Source organism: Octopus bimaculoides, chromosome 11 (genome assembly GCF_001194135.2).
Source record: "Octopus bimaculoides isolate UCB-OBI-ISO-001 chromosome 11, ASM119413v2, whole genome shotgun sequence".
In the NCBI taxonomy this organism is placed as follows: Eukaryota; Metazoa; Mollusca; class Cephalopoda; order Octopoda; family Octopodidae; genus Octopus; species Octopus bimaculoides.
The window spans coordinates 66,112,049-66,126,597 of record NC_068991.1 but is presented as its reverse complement, the minus strand read 5'-3'; the positions used below and the strand labels follow the sequence as shown (position 1 = coordinate 66,126,597).

The window sequence follows — 14,549 nt, the reverse complement described above, 5'->3', positions numbered from 1 at the left end:
AAAAAAAAAAAAAAAAAAAAAAAAAAGATAACCCATACTTATAAATTATAAATATTCCAGTATGTTGGTCTCAATTAGTTGAACCTTCAAAGCAAAGTCTTCATGTCTTACTGAATACTAAAGTACAGATCTCTTCTTTAAAGATATTTAATGAATTGCTAGTGGGAAGAATTCATTGATATATTCAGGTGTAGGTATCATATGTAAACTTATATTACTGGTATGTCTTCCTTTGGTTGGCTAGCGTTAGTTAAAAAAATTATTACAAGGGCTGCTATTTTATAAGTAAACTGTAAAGATGTAATAACAAGGCACTACCATTGTAAGATTATAGACTGGAGAAAATGAGGTAAGATTAAAACTTTATGGCAGAAAAAAGATTCACAAGCTGTAGCTTATGTTTATTTGATTTTGATTTTTTTTTTTCTTTCTTACAGAAACAGGACCCTACTCAATTTTTACGGGTATATGGACGTCCATATAAGATACATTTGGACCCTGCTGTTGCATTATCTGCGGAATCACCTCAAAGCATGTAAGTTGAAGGCTTTCTTTTTTTCCATGTCTACTGAAAATATAAGGGTGATGCATGATTGTATTTCATGTGAGATACTTTCAAGTTTTTGGCGCATGTGTATATAGATACACACACTCACACAATCTAATTATCATTTTATATTTGCATTTCCATGCTGGCATGGATTGTGTGGGTTGTCACTGTCTAAATTCCTATTCAGTTATTACCCCACCCCCACTTTCAGAAGGTACTGGGTGTGTTTTTTCATGGTACTAACTTTACATATATGGTTGTGTGGTTAAGGTCTCAACTGTATGGCTTCAGGATCAGTCTCGCTGTGCAGCACCTTGGACAAATGTCTACTACTGTAGTCCCATATCATCCAAAGCCTTGTAAGTGGATTTGGTATGTGGAAATCATAAGAGGACTCTCATATGTGTGTGTGTGTGTGTGTGTTTGTGTTCACTTGTATGAAAGTTGCAACATGTGAGCAGTGTTTCTGTTGTAATTCTCTTGCTAACGAATTATTCACTTGGAGCTCTGTGAAATAAGAGAGATCTTGAAAACAGAAAAAGGTTGACAACAAGAAGGGTACCCACCTGAAAAACAGCAACATATTTGTCTAACCCATGCAAGCATGGACATTAAAATTAATGTATGCATGCATGCATGCATGATTGTATTTATGTATGTTCTCTTCTGATTTTGATTATTTAAGCCCTTCCTCTGGGAAAGGAGCTGGTTTCTAACTAACATACAGATCTCCATTGTTGGAATGTAGATAATGAAAACAATACCATATTTTAAACTAGAGAAAAGTCTTGCATATTTTTACCATTCCATTTATAGATTGTATTTGTAATATAGAAGTTGACTGGTTTCTTTTTCTGGAAATCCAAGTTTATCCAGACTGTCAGCTAGGCATTTGCTCACAAAACCAACTGCACCAATTATGAGTGATTTAAATATAAATTTGTAATCTGGATATAAAAGCTGGAGGTTACAAAGCAGTTGTCCATAGTTATCTCTCTGCTTTTCGAGTGTGTGTGTGTGTGTGTGTGTGTGTGTGTGTGTGTGTGTGTGTTTGGATAGATTGATGGTTCTTGTCAAACGTTTGAATACATTGAGGAAATTTAGAATTTTGTGAAATATTTTTTGATATAGAGATAAAAAGTAAATCGTCTACTAGTGGCACGTAAAAAGCACCTAAACCACTGTTAATTGGTTGGTGTTAAGAAGGGCATCTAGCCATAGAAACAATGCTTCAACAGACAGCTGTAGTCTGGACAGCACTCTGCTTGCCAGTTCCATATCAAACCATCCAACCCATGCCTGCATAGAGAGCAGATGCTAAACGATGATGATATTTGCAAGTAATTAAGTTAGTTTATATTATGTATTATGTTACATAAATGATGAAATATTTTTATAATTTCAACTTCTACATGACATTTAAGATACAGCGGCTTATATCAATATTTTATAAATTTATGGAATTGTCTCAAATTATTGTTTTACATAGCAATAGGCTCACATTCCAGAAGATATCAGCTCAGTTAAATTTATCTGGTGGCGGTGCTGGTGCTGGTGCTGTCCACAAAGCTTCTCAATATTCTCAGACAAGTGGATACAAATCATTTGGCAGATCTGGCTGACCTTGTGCCACAACTGTGCAAACTCACTGTATGTGTATGATTCGGTGCCTTTGTACTGCATCCCACTTACATTTAGCAGTGCCATTGAAGCACAGTTGTCAGCAAAGCAAAATGCAATAAGATATTGATTGTGGGAAGATTTCAATCTCATTGCAAAACATACAGCAAAAATTACCAGCGTCTCAGGGTCAAAAAACATGCCTTGGGTTTGTTTTCAGTCTTGTTGGGTGATTAAAAAAATTAGGTTAAAGAAGACTTCTTTAACTCTGTAGCATTTAGATTACTCTGGCATGGCTGTGTGGTTAAGAAGCTGGCTTCCCAACCACTTGGTTCCAGGTTCATTCTCACTGCATAGACTAAAGTCTTGTGAGAGCATTTGGTAGGTGAAAACTGAAAGAAGACCATTGTGTGTTTTGTCTGTCTGTGTGTGAGTTCGTGTCTCCTTGTCTTCACGTCCCATGAATGTTGTAAATAAGTGTCACTGTCATACAAGCAGTACCCTTTGTTTCCAAGTATCTGTCTAAACCTGTCCACCCACAAGAAAATATTATCTTACTTGGAGACAGGTGAGGATTGGCAACAGGAAGGGCATCCAGCCATGGAAAATCTGTCTCAACAAATTCCATCTGACCTGTCCGAGCATTGATAAGTGAATTTTAAAAGTGATGATGGTGTTGTCAGGGTTTTATTTATTTATTCACGTTGTTTTCAATTATGTTGAGTAGAGAATTTGCATCAAATTTTGTCAAAAGCTTGGCAATAACCTGTTCAGAAGCCTACGCGAAGTTTTCAAAAAGTTTTCATTGTTCTCGACACAGTTAAGATCTTGTGCAACTGAGACCCAAGTACCTTTTTTGTCAGCTGAAAGCAGTTTTGACACAAACTTGGCAGACATGCGTCTCCTACCCAAATCTTCTGTGATAATGGACTGAACTGAACTGTAACTAATCTGCACATCCTCTGATAACTCATGCATGGTGATTTGATGATTTCCCCTCATAGCTGCATGCACATTTGCCATGTTTTTCTCAGTTCTGCTGGTTGTGGGTCTCCCAGAACGTTCATCAATATCAACATTTTTTTCGGCCATCTTTGAAATGTTGGAACCACTTGTACACTTGTGTGTGGCTCTCACACTCCTCTCCATACAATTTCTGCAACTTAGTGTAAGCCTCTGGGCAGGTATTGCCACAACAGCTTTCTCTGTCATGGCCAATGTGACGATCGCACGCTACACACCTTCCTTTCAAGCACTGCTGTAAACAGCAGAAGTGAGCTGGAACGTTAAAGCTTGGTGTGCATGCACAGCAGAGTTCAAGGCCAATCTTTGCCAAGCAGCTTTACTCTCCGTGCTTTAGCTTCATTACTATAGCGACAGTCAGGATACTTATTGGTCAGACCACGTAGGATAGGTGTGAGAGGCCAGATCTGGCCAGTTTGAAAATGAAGCAGACTGAATATTTGGGTCAGATATTGTCAGTTTAAATGCTAACAGACTAACAGATTAGTAACAAAGCATTTGTTAAATAATTTGTGTCTAATGAACTCAAAGTATGTACTAAGTGTATACTTGCAAGTGTGAAGCAATGCCCATCAATTGTGATATGCAAAAATAAGAGCTAGCATTTGGATAATGTCTCAAGTTAAAGCTATAAACCCTAAAACCTACCAGGATATTACTGAAGAAGTTGTCTACTCATATCAGTATTAGTTCCTCCTGGGCTCTGAAGCACATCGGGCAGTAAGTTGATGCCATTGGTTCCTGTTGGCTGTAGCTTTCTCTGCATCTAGTCATGTGAACTAAAAATACAAACATCAATATTATACTGCTCTCATATCGGTTACAAATATCGGTTACTGTTCCTTATAGTATTCGGTCTTCCTCTCTTTCTTTTTCCCTCCGGTGAAGTCCATTTGAAAGCTACTTTAGAATGACATTGGTCTGGTAGCTGGAGTATGTAGCTTGCTAGTTTTAATCTTCATTCTGTGATGATTTTGCTAAGTTGCCTACTCATATACTCATCCATAACAGCGCTATATTCCAACAGGATGGTACACCATGGCATTCTGCAAAATATGTGAAAAACTGGCTCAGAACTAATTTGGTTGATAGACAGAATCAAATCCTGACTTGAACCTTACAGAAAATGCAAAGGGTCACATCAAAATGCAAATTGCAGCTTATAACGCTTCAGCAATTTCAGATTTAAAATAGCAGACGTTGCAGGAAATAGCTGCAGATTACTGCAAAAAATTGTTTGAAATCATGCCTGACTGCATTACTGCTGTATTGCAGGCAGAGGAATTCCATACCAAGTATCAAGCAGGATGATATTGATGTTTGTACTTTTAGTTAACTGTTCTCAATTTATCTGCTTCTTTTATCAGAAAATACATTCCTTATTTTTTTATCTTCATGACCTTATTTCTGTTTTTATTCAGACCTTTGACCATGGTTTTGTGTGTGCATGCTGTGTACACACACAATGTTCATGGACACACACACACACACACACACACACACACACATATATATATATATATATATATATATATAATGATGATGTGGTCTGTTGGTTTTGATCTTTGGCTGTCAGTCAAATTAGTGTGGTTAAAAAGTTTGCTACTGGACCACATAGTTTCAGGCTCAATCCTATGGCATGGCACCTCGGTCAAATGTCTTTTACCATAGTCCTGGGCTGGCCAAAACCTTGTGAGTGGATTTGAAAGACACTTGTCATAATATATATATGAAACAACAGGATCAAAGGTTCTTCCCAACTCCTAGGCTCATAAGGCTGGTTTCCTAGATTCTGTGACGTATGTATTCTTCCCTGGATGGCATACTGATCCATTGCAGGATTATTCATTTTTGCCAGCTGGGTGGACTGGAGCAATGTGAAATGAAGTGTTTTGCTCAAGAACACAACACATCACCTAGCCCAGGAATTGAAACCACAAAGCCATGTCCCTGCATGTCATGCATATATATATGTGTGTGTGTGTATATGTTTGTATCTTTTTGCCTTGATATTGTGTGATAAATGAATGTCATTCTTTCCAATATTCTGCAAAAACCATGCCTGGCTAAAGGGAAATATTACCTTGCTTGAAAACAGTTAGGTTGTTGGCGACAACAAGGACATCCAGCCATAGAAAATCTACCTCAGAAAACTCAATCCAACCTATTCAAGCATAGAAAAGTGAATGTTGATTATTATGTGTGTGTGTACACAACATACATAAAATCATATTTGAAAAATTCATTATTTCAATCTTTTCCTTAATTCATTTATACTTTGTCTTCAAAAGCTATTTGAACCAGGCAGTTCTACTGGTTACTAGAAATAGCAACTGCACATTCTTGGAACTATACCCTTAAAGAAAAGGAAGAACATAATGTAGTTCTAAATTCCACTACTTTTGTATAATAGTCTGGATTGTTGAGATTGGAATGCCTTTTATCATAATTCTGCTGGATCGAGGACTGACTTAACCTAGACAGCAGTTAAATAGTTATGAGTAGATAAAGTGATTAGGTATCATAATATCATTTGATGTATGCAAGAAAGCTGTGTTTATATAACTGTATGAAATGTAGACTATACGCATTGGGTAAAACCATTAATAGTACAGATAACTGGGACACACAAAATGAACCATTACGCATTTAGAGTAAGGGGTAGTTTTCTTCTAAATGTAGACGATGATGTCAGTTATTGATGAATGGTTTGGCAATGTTACAAGTATCTAAACAGAGAGGCTGGAGATGAAATTCTAGTATGTAAAATGAACAAGATCCTTTCAACCAGGAGTTACCATTGATAAGTACAGTGTGCTGATGTATATATAATCATCATCATCGTCATCCACATTATTGTTTTAACATCTACTTTTCTGTGTTCGCATAGGTTGGACAGAATTTGTAGTAGATTTTCTATGATCAGATGCTTTTCCTGTCACCAACTCTCACCTGTTTCCAAACAGTAATATTTCCCTATGCCTAGGCATATTTTTTGCAAAATATTAGAAATAATATTGCTTGTGTGACACTGATACTCATTTGTAACTATCATGCATTGTCAAGACAAGGAGTCACAAACATATACACACTCACATACATACATACACATATATACGTATATGTTGGGCTCTTTCAGTTTCCATCTACCAAATCTACTCATAAAGCTTTGGTTGGCCCAAGACTATGGTAGAAGACTCTTGCCCACGGTGCCACACTGTAGGGTTAAACTTGAAACCATGTTAAGAAGCAAGCTTCTTAACCACAGCCATGCCTACACCTTTGTGTGTGTGCGTGTGCGTGTAAGCTCTGAGGAAAGGGACTGTGCCCTTGGCCTTCATAAGGCTTTAAGATTGTGAGAGTGATGACATTAATGTCCCTCTTAAATTGTTATAATTTGAATGCTGGAAAAACATGTACAGAGGAAGGAATTTCTGAGGGCCAGTATTCTGGAAAGAAAGGACTGTGCAGTGAATGTTGGATGATCTGAGAAGTGCAGAAATGAGTTTGATTTTGAGTTGAGTAGAGGTTGGGTTTGGAGGAGAGAAAGTGATGAAGGATGTGTGTTGGTCAGAAATACATGTAGAGAATTGAAGATTACAAAAGATTCAATTTCTGCATTAGTGGTGTCAGTATAGAATGAATATGAAAACCAAGATGAGTTATAAGTATTGAAATCACTGCGGATAGTGACTTTATAGAAGGGTGAAGTTAAATAAGATATTTTCAATGCTGGAAGAGACACAGTCAAACAGTTGTTGATAATTGGAGGACAGTAGAGGAAATCTGTGTTTGAGGGTGGAAAATTTTCAACAAGAGGAATTGAAGTCTTTGTAGCTAATATCCAAGTGAGCTGCAGGAAGTGTGGATTCTATACATATGCAGATACATTTCATAATGAAGTTTCTCATGGTTTCATATTTTGTTAATAATATTAGATTGCAAATTTAACAGATTAACCTTTAAACTGTCATATCCATCCCGAATATTCTACTTGTTTAATGTTTAAACTGACATGATCTGGCCTCTCACACTTGCTGAACAATGTCATTCTAAAAATAAACAATTACATCATTAGAATCTCAAAGGTATGAGATAATGCATGACTAAATCAGAACAATGTGAATAAATAAACAATACATTTGAGTAATCTGTATGTTAAAGGATTAAAGAGAGATAGATTGTAGTAGTATAATGGGATTACTGGAATGTTTATCATAATGGCTATTTCATTTCACTTTTGTCTTCATATCTGATAGAGAGTTCGTTTGTAAGTTTATACTTTATATAAATTAATATTACTGCAGTCTGTTCACAAAGGGCCTAATATTAGATTAATTTAGCTTAAAATCACAGGAATGCTCTGAAGTACGACTGAATCTTTTAGACATGTTTGTGTTAGATAAGTAGCATGTCAGCCAGTTTATTTTTACTCTTTTCAAGTGCAAAACACAACTTCTTGTGTAGCACTTGGCTGAACTTAACAGTGATCTTGGCTTCTTCAACTGACCAACACAAGTCAAACACTGGTTGTAATTACGAACAAGAAATATTTGCAGTTTGGAAGCCCTGCTTTCACAAATTCAATTATTTACAATGTTTGTTATTTATCCCCAGATCCGCCCTGATCCAACAGACCTATGGTCAAACATGTTTTAGCTCTGACCTTTCTATTGCCAATCTTAAAGTCATTGGTGATCCTGTAATTACTATTATTCTTTTCCTCTCTCGTCTGTAATCATACAGTACTATAAGTATGTTGGCATTTGGAACTAATTTTCCTGGAACTTCATTAAATTTTGTTGTGGTTGATTAAAGGCAAGTCTTTAGTCAAAAAGTGTTCCTGGTTTGACAGACTTGTAGCAGATCATCTCTCCTTGTAATCTATCCTACAACATTCTTCCTCACAGCATATATCCTAATGTCCCCCCCCCTCTACCTGTGCCCACTCATCACCTCCACCCCATCTATCACTCCTTTTACAAAGTTCTAAACTCACTCAGCGATTTATAATCTCCAGTCCCTGGTTCACTTACCCCCATTCCTGTTATGTGTTCACCATCTCTTTCTCCTTTCCCCACCTGAGGTATCCTTGTTTCTTTAATGCAAGACTCTTTTTTTTTCCCCTATCCTTCAACAATATCCTCCTCCTACCTCCACCTCATTTGAAGGATCTTAACTTAAAAGTTATTTGGTGATCTCATTGCTGTTGGTGCTTCATTAAAAACATCCAGCAGATTCTGTAAAGTGATTGGCATTAGGAAGGGCATCCAACCACAGAAACTATTCCAGAGAAGATAGTACAGCACAGTCCTCTGGCTTGCCAGCTCTTGTCGAACCGTCCAGCACAGGTCAGCATGGAAAACAGATGTTGAATAATAATATCTGTCAAGGTTTATTGCATAAGGTGTTATATTTTAGTCAACAATGCCATATTTGATATAACAACTGTTTGTACTAAGATGTCGATGCAGACAAAAATAAGCATGCCTTGCAACATTTATTTCAGCTAATAGTATCTTGTGGTGGCTGTGATAAATTGTTGGCTGACTCTATAGACCAATGTCTATTTTTGTGCCAAAATATAGACAGAACATTCTAGAATAGCTTGCAATTTTCTTAGAAATAAGCTTCGATAGAGTACAAGGTAAATAGATTTTTCATCAGTTTCAGTTGTTCAATCAACGGAACTATTTATTTATTGACTTATAGTAACTGACTAAGTATTCCACAGTTATTTGTGCCCTTAACCGTAATCTAGACGGAATGAGTGGTATATTGTGACAGTTTGGGACCCTTAGGGCTATTGATACAGTCCATCAAATGAACTTCCATAACACGGAGTAACAACTGTTATTTCTTATTTGCTTACTTCTAGAAAGTGTGAAAAATGGCTAATATTTTCATTAAACTTTGCTTTTGTTACATTTATTCAAACCCCAAAGAATCCCTCTCAACACATGGCTTTGATGCTCCCCCCAACTACTCTGCTCATCATCAGAGATGCACATATCATCAGCCACTAAGGGACATGCTCAAGTGGTTACGGTCATTTCTGCTTCAGCAACTCAACTCTGAATCTGCCTGAAATGTAATGGAAAATAAGTCAGTTTCAAAACATTGATGCCCAGGTCAGAAAAGCAAAGTTCGAAGGGAATATTAGTCATTTCCTTTTGATTTCTAGAGAGATACAAATAGGAAATAACACTGACCAAAAGACAAAAAAAAAAAAATGTTATACATTGTAATTTCCATAATCTAGCCTGCCTGATTTTACTTGCAAAGCTTGGGTCAGCCCAAGATCTTGGTAGTAAATACTTACCTAATGCACCACTCAGTTGGATTAAAACTAAGACCTCACAGTTATGAAGTAAGCATCTTAGAACAATCATTAATGCTTGCAGAGCAGTTAAGGCAAACAAATTGTTTGGGTGAGGAGTGGATGTGTGTGTGTGTGTGTAATAGTTGGACTTCCATTTATAACTGTAAATTGTAATGAATGGATTAATTAGGATGTTACCTAATTTAAGTTGTACATAATTTATATTGCTTCAAATGAGAGGATTATATTGATATTAAAGAAAACTAAGGTAAAAAGAGGAGCTGCTCACTGTTTCTGAAATTAGAAATTGACTTTTTTTTTTTAAATTAGACTTAATTAGTTAATTATATAACATTAAGCACTTTACTGTTGTTGAACCTGATTAAAAACAAGTTTGAAATTTGATTCATGACTTATATAATTAAAGCTTGCAATAAAAACTATGTTAATTATGACCTTTCTTCTATTCTATTACATAATGAAGAAAAATATTTAACCCAGTATTAGCAAAATAAATAAAAGGTGAAGAAATGCAGTAACAGTAATTCTCTACATGTTTCAATTTATTGCTTATTATAGTAATACTGCAAGATACTGTGTTACTACAAGCCTGCATGAGTTTCATCTTCATTAGCATTTTTTTTAAAGGCAGTGAGCTAATGGAATCATTAGCATGCCAGACAAAATGCTTAGTAGCTTTTCTTCCAGCTCTCTATGTTCTGAGTTCAAATTCTGCCAAGGATGACTTTGTCTTTCATCCTTACAGGGTTGATAAAATAAAGTACCAGATCAGCTCTGGCTAATTGTTGAGAGGACATTGGTGTTGCTTTGGCGGAGGTTTGCGCTCTCTGAATGCTTTTGTTATCATCATTATTATATAATTGAGCTCAGCATCATCCATGACCGTTGCTAGGTCTTCTAAATTGGTGAAATTCATGTGCTTGATGCTCAGTTTGAACATCTGTAAGAAAATATAGGATCTAGGGTTAAGACATAGTATGATGAGGAGAAAGTGTGTAGCTAGTTTGTTGAGTGATGCACAGTTTGTTGCAGTAGATGTAGAGAAAAGAATTGGCCATTGTAGTATGTTAGTGAGTGAATCTTTACCAATCAATTAAATGGTATTTTGGATGTTAGTGTGAAGTGGTACCACTAGCCTTGATATAGGACTAGTCTGTACCCTAATGTAGGTCTTGTGTTTCAAAGACAGGCAGCAGTTGACCAGGGCTGAAATATTTTGTGGCGTCAAAGACGAAAGTTGCAATGTAGTTTGGGCAAAGTTATAATGTAACGTCATTGTCCTTAGGGATTATGAGGACTTGCCTTGTAGAGAGTTGAGTCCTCTGCGTGTTACTTGTGTTTCACCCTTTAACATTTAGATTACTCTGTTAAATGTAATGCTTACTTATTCACATTGTTTAGAATTTATCATGCACAATCTCATACCTGTGAGATTTTGATGATGTGATTGCTTATTTTTAGAATGACATTGTAGCATAGGTGTGAGAGACTGGATCTGGTCAGTTTGAGCATAAAGCAGGTAGACTGTTAGGGCTGGACATGGCCAGTTCAAATAGTAAAGGGTTAAAGAACGTCAGCAAACTGTTTTGTTCAATTTTTATCTTTTACTTTTTTTGGTGTCCATGCTGGAGTGCTGCCTTGAAGGGTTTACTGGAACAAATCAACCCCACTATTTTTAAAGCCTGTTATTTATTCTATCAGTCTCTTGCTGAACCATTACGTTATGGGGGAAGTGGTAGATAAACCAACACTAGATGTCAAGCTCTGGGTGTGGACAAACACAAAGACACACACGTACATACAGACATAGATTGAGGTTCACTAAGGGTCTTCCACACAGTTTCCTTTTACCAAAATTCACTCACAAGGCATTGGTTGGCCTATGGTTGTTGTAGAAGACAGTTAACCAAGTTGCTGTGCAGTGGAACTGAACCTAGATTGGACTGGGTTTTAAGATCTCAGATCATGGATACAGTGTTTGTCAAATGTGAATGGGTCTCGTTAGAAGTGAAAGCATGAAGTCATAAATGCATTGATATAAAATGTGGGAGTGATATAACCAAACCTGAATTAATAGTGTGGATTAGAGTGAGTGGGCAAGTGAGTTCAGTCAGTACATGATGCCAGTGAGTGGTCAGATAAGAAATTTCTAAATCCAAGCAATGTAACTCATAGAACCCAGGACAGCCCAAGTAGGAGGTTTTCATGCCAGATATAATCAAAAGTGATATCATGAACATATTTTTTGGTGTTTAAAAAAAAATTAATTAAAAAAAAATTTTTTATAACTGACCCAGCTTGTTTGTAAAACCTGTAGCTTGCCTACCATACATGCTGAATAGAAGTGGGTTATGAAATTAATAAATTAATATTTAAATAACTTCTCGCTTCCTACTCATGTCATCTCGGATTCAGTCCCACTGTGTGGTACTTTGGGCAAGTGTCTTCTACTATAGCCCCAGGTCAACTAGTCTTGTGAGTGGATTTGGTAGATGGAAACTGAATGAAGCCCTGTTGTGTGTGAATGTGTAATGAAGTCAAATCAAATAGTTATATTTTGAAATCATTTAATACGTATGTTTCAGGACTGTAATATATAACAGGAAATGCATCCATTACACAAGACCTTTCTCAGTTAAAACATTACAAAATATAAACCAGTTGAGGGAAATATATTTCAATATGTATGGTCCGAGCAGAAGTTGGCTACTAAGTTAGGAGGATGGATATGTATCGAGAGGGAGAAGAAAGGGACAGAGAGCAAAAGAGGAGAGAAAAAAAGGAAAGATATTATCTTGTAGCTTTGAGAGTTTGACGATGTGATTGTTTATTCTTAGAATGACATTGCAAGGTAGGTGTGACAAGCCAGATCTGACCTGCTTGAACACGAAACAGGCAGAATATTTTGACCAGATATGGCCAGTTTAGACGTTAAAGGGTTAAATAAGAATGATGGGAATTGTACTCGGGGAAAATCATAGAATTTTTGTATAGTCTCATTTTGACAAGATATATTTTTATGTTTTTAAAAAAATCTGTATATTTCTATCTTATTTTGAATTTTAGATTGTTAATTAGATTTTAAAAAAAAAAAAATGGATAAAAGTTGCTTCTGTGTCTGCAAAATATTTGTGAATGGGTTTAGATCCTGAAAATTTCAAAACCCACACAATGACAGACCTACCCCCACCCCACCTTACCTCCTTTCCGTCTTTATATAGCATGTGTTCTAGGTCTAGTTGAGTGTTAGAAGTAAATTGTTCATGCTAGACTTGTTATTAAGCATTGATTGCTGCTGCTTGTTTAAGAATATAAAGAGAAAAAAAAAAGTAAAATCAACAAACAAACAAAAAGAGCTTCTACTGCTTTCTGCCACCATTACTGCTTGTGGGGTTTCTGAGGCTACTGCTGCTGCTGACATCACCTTCACACCACCATTACTTCAACTATTACATGCTGGGTTCTGAAGCTGCTACTGTTACTACTACCATCACTTCTATCTCTACCACCACCACTATTACAACTACTAATACCATTACCTTTTTTAATACTACTACTACTACCACTACCATCACCACTGTAGTGTATGTCTGTTGCTGCTATTGTTACTACTACTACTACTACTACTACCACCACCACCACAGCTGTTGCTATTACTACTATTACTACTACTACCACCACCATTGCCACCACAACCACTATTTAATACAAAAAAAGGTCTAGCAGAGCTAAGGCAACTGCTGAAAGATCAACTCTCTCCCTCTGAAACTGACAAATTATAAGGCTCAGCAATGTTTATTGATTTGAAAAAGATTTTATTACTATTATTATTATTATTATTATTACTTAAAAGTGGAAGCAGTTTTGTTTTTGTTGTTAATTTCTTCTTTCTTCTATTCAGTTACTGACATTTTCACCTGTGTTTATAATTGTATTTTCCATCTCTTCTCTTCTGTGGCGTTTGATTTTTACCAATGTTAAGACTAATTCAGTTATAGCCAGCTTCCTTTCTTTTAAATAGAAGGCTGTAAAAAAATTTAAAAAAGTAAATAAATAAAAATCCAAATGACTCCCCCGCCCTTCTTCCTGGGTTTGCAATAGCTTGTATAGTAATAGTAAGCTCATTACATATGAACAGACAACCACCACCGTCCTCTTTTATTGATCCAATTATCTAGAATATATAAGATCTGCTTATCTATCTATTTATGGTGGAATTCTTTCTTTATCTTTTGTTGTTGTTGTTTTTTTAAAGACAAGAGTTGATATTGTAATCTTAAGCATCATCGTCATATTATAAATTCCAGTTTGCTATTCCATGCCAGCATCAGTTGGATCAGCATTCTCAATAATGCAACATTTTCATTTATTTATTTATTTATTGTGTCACGTATTTAATTACAGGGCATGATGACTGGAATGGTTTTTAAGGTGCTGGATGCTGGTCCATAAATTCTTGCTGCTAAACCCTTGCTTCAAGCATTCTCTTTAAGAAGTGCATATCTTAGACACAAACCTCTTGTTTTATCAATGGCAGCCAACTTTATTGAGGGGCATTAATGGAGGGATCTAGAATTTAATAGTGGTAATGGTAGGGAACTCTATGAACGCATTATTCCAATGATTCAGTTGTATATTTTCAGTCTTGCTTATTGTTACAGAATTATAAGGTTTAATGAAAAACCTAATATTTCTGTCTTTCTGCTGGTGCAGTGTGTGTAGTGTTTTGAGTAGTTCAAATATTGATTTTTAAAACAAATTTTATATTTGATGTTTTTTCTTGTTCTTTTTTTTTTTAACTAGGCACAGGGCCAATTTTTGCAGAGGAACTGTCTACTTAATTGAACCATTGCCAGTATATTACTGATCATTATTTATCAGCACTAGATGGATTTTTATAAAACTCAGAGCACTGATATAGTGACTTGATACCATAATTGCTGTTTGTCCTTCATCGTACTGCCATGACCATCCCTGCTGCCCTCATAATTCTTATATATTTATCTTTCGACC

General features: G+C 36.0%; 1 protein-coding gene across 4 annotated transcripts in view; it reads left to right on the top strand.

Moving 5' to 3' along the window:
• LOC106879711 (CLK4-associating serine/arginine rich protein) overlaps positions 1-14,549 on the top strand; it is a 102,171-nt gene that overhangs the window by 37,808 nt on the left and 49,814 nt on the right. For all 4 annotated transcript variants that reach the window (XM_014929388.2, XM_052971912.1, XM_052971913.1 and 1 more), the window contains exon 3: positions 438-535. In XM_014929388.2, coding sequence (XP_014784874.1) covers positions 438-535 — 98 coding nt within the window. The remainder of the gene's footprint in view (positions 1-437; positions 536-14,549) is intronic.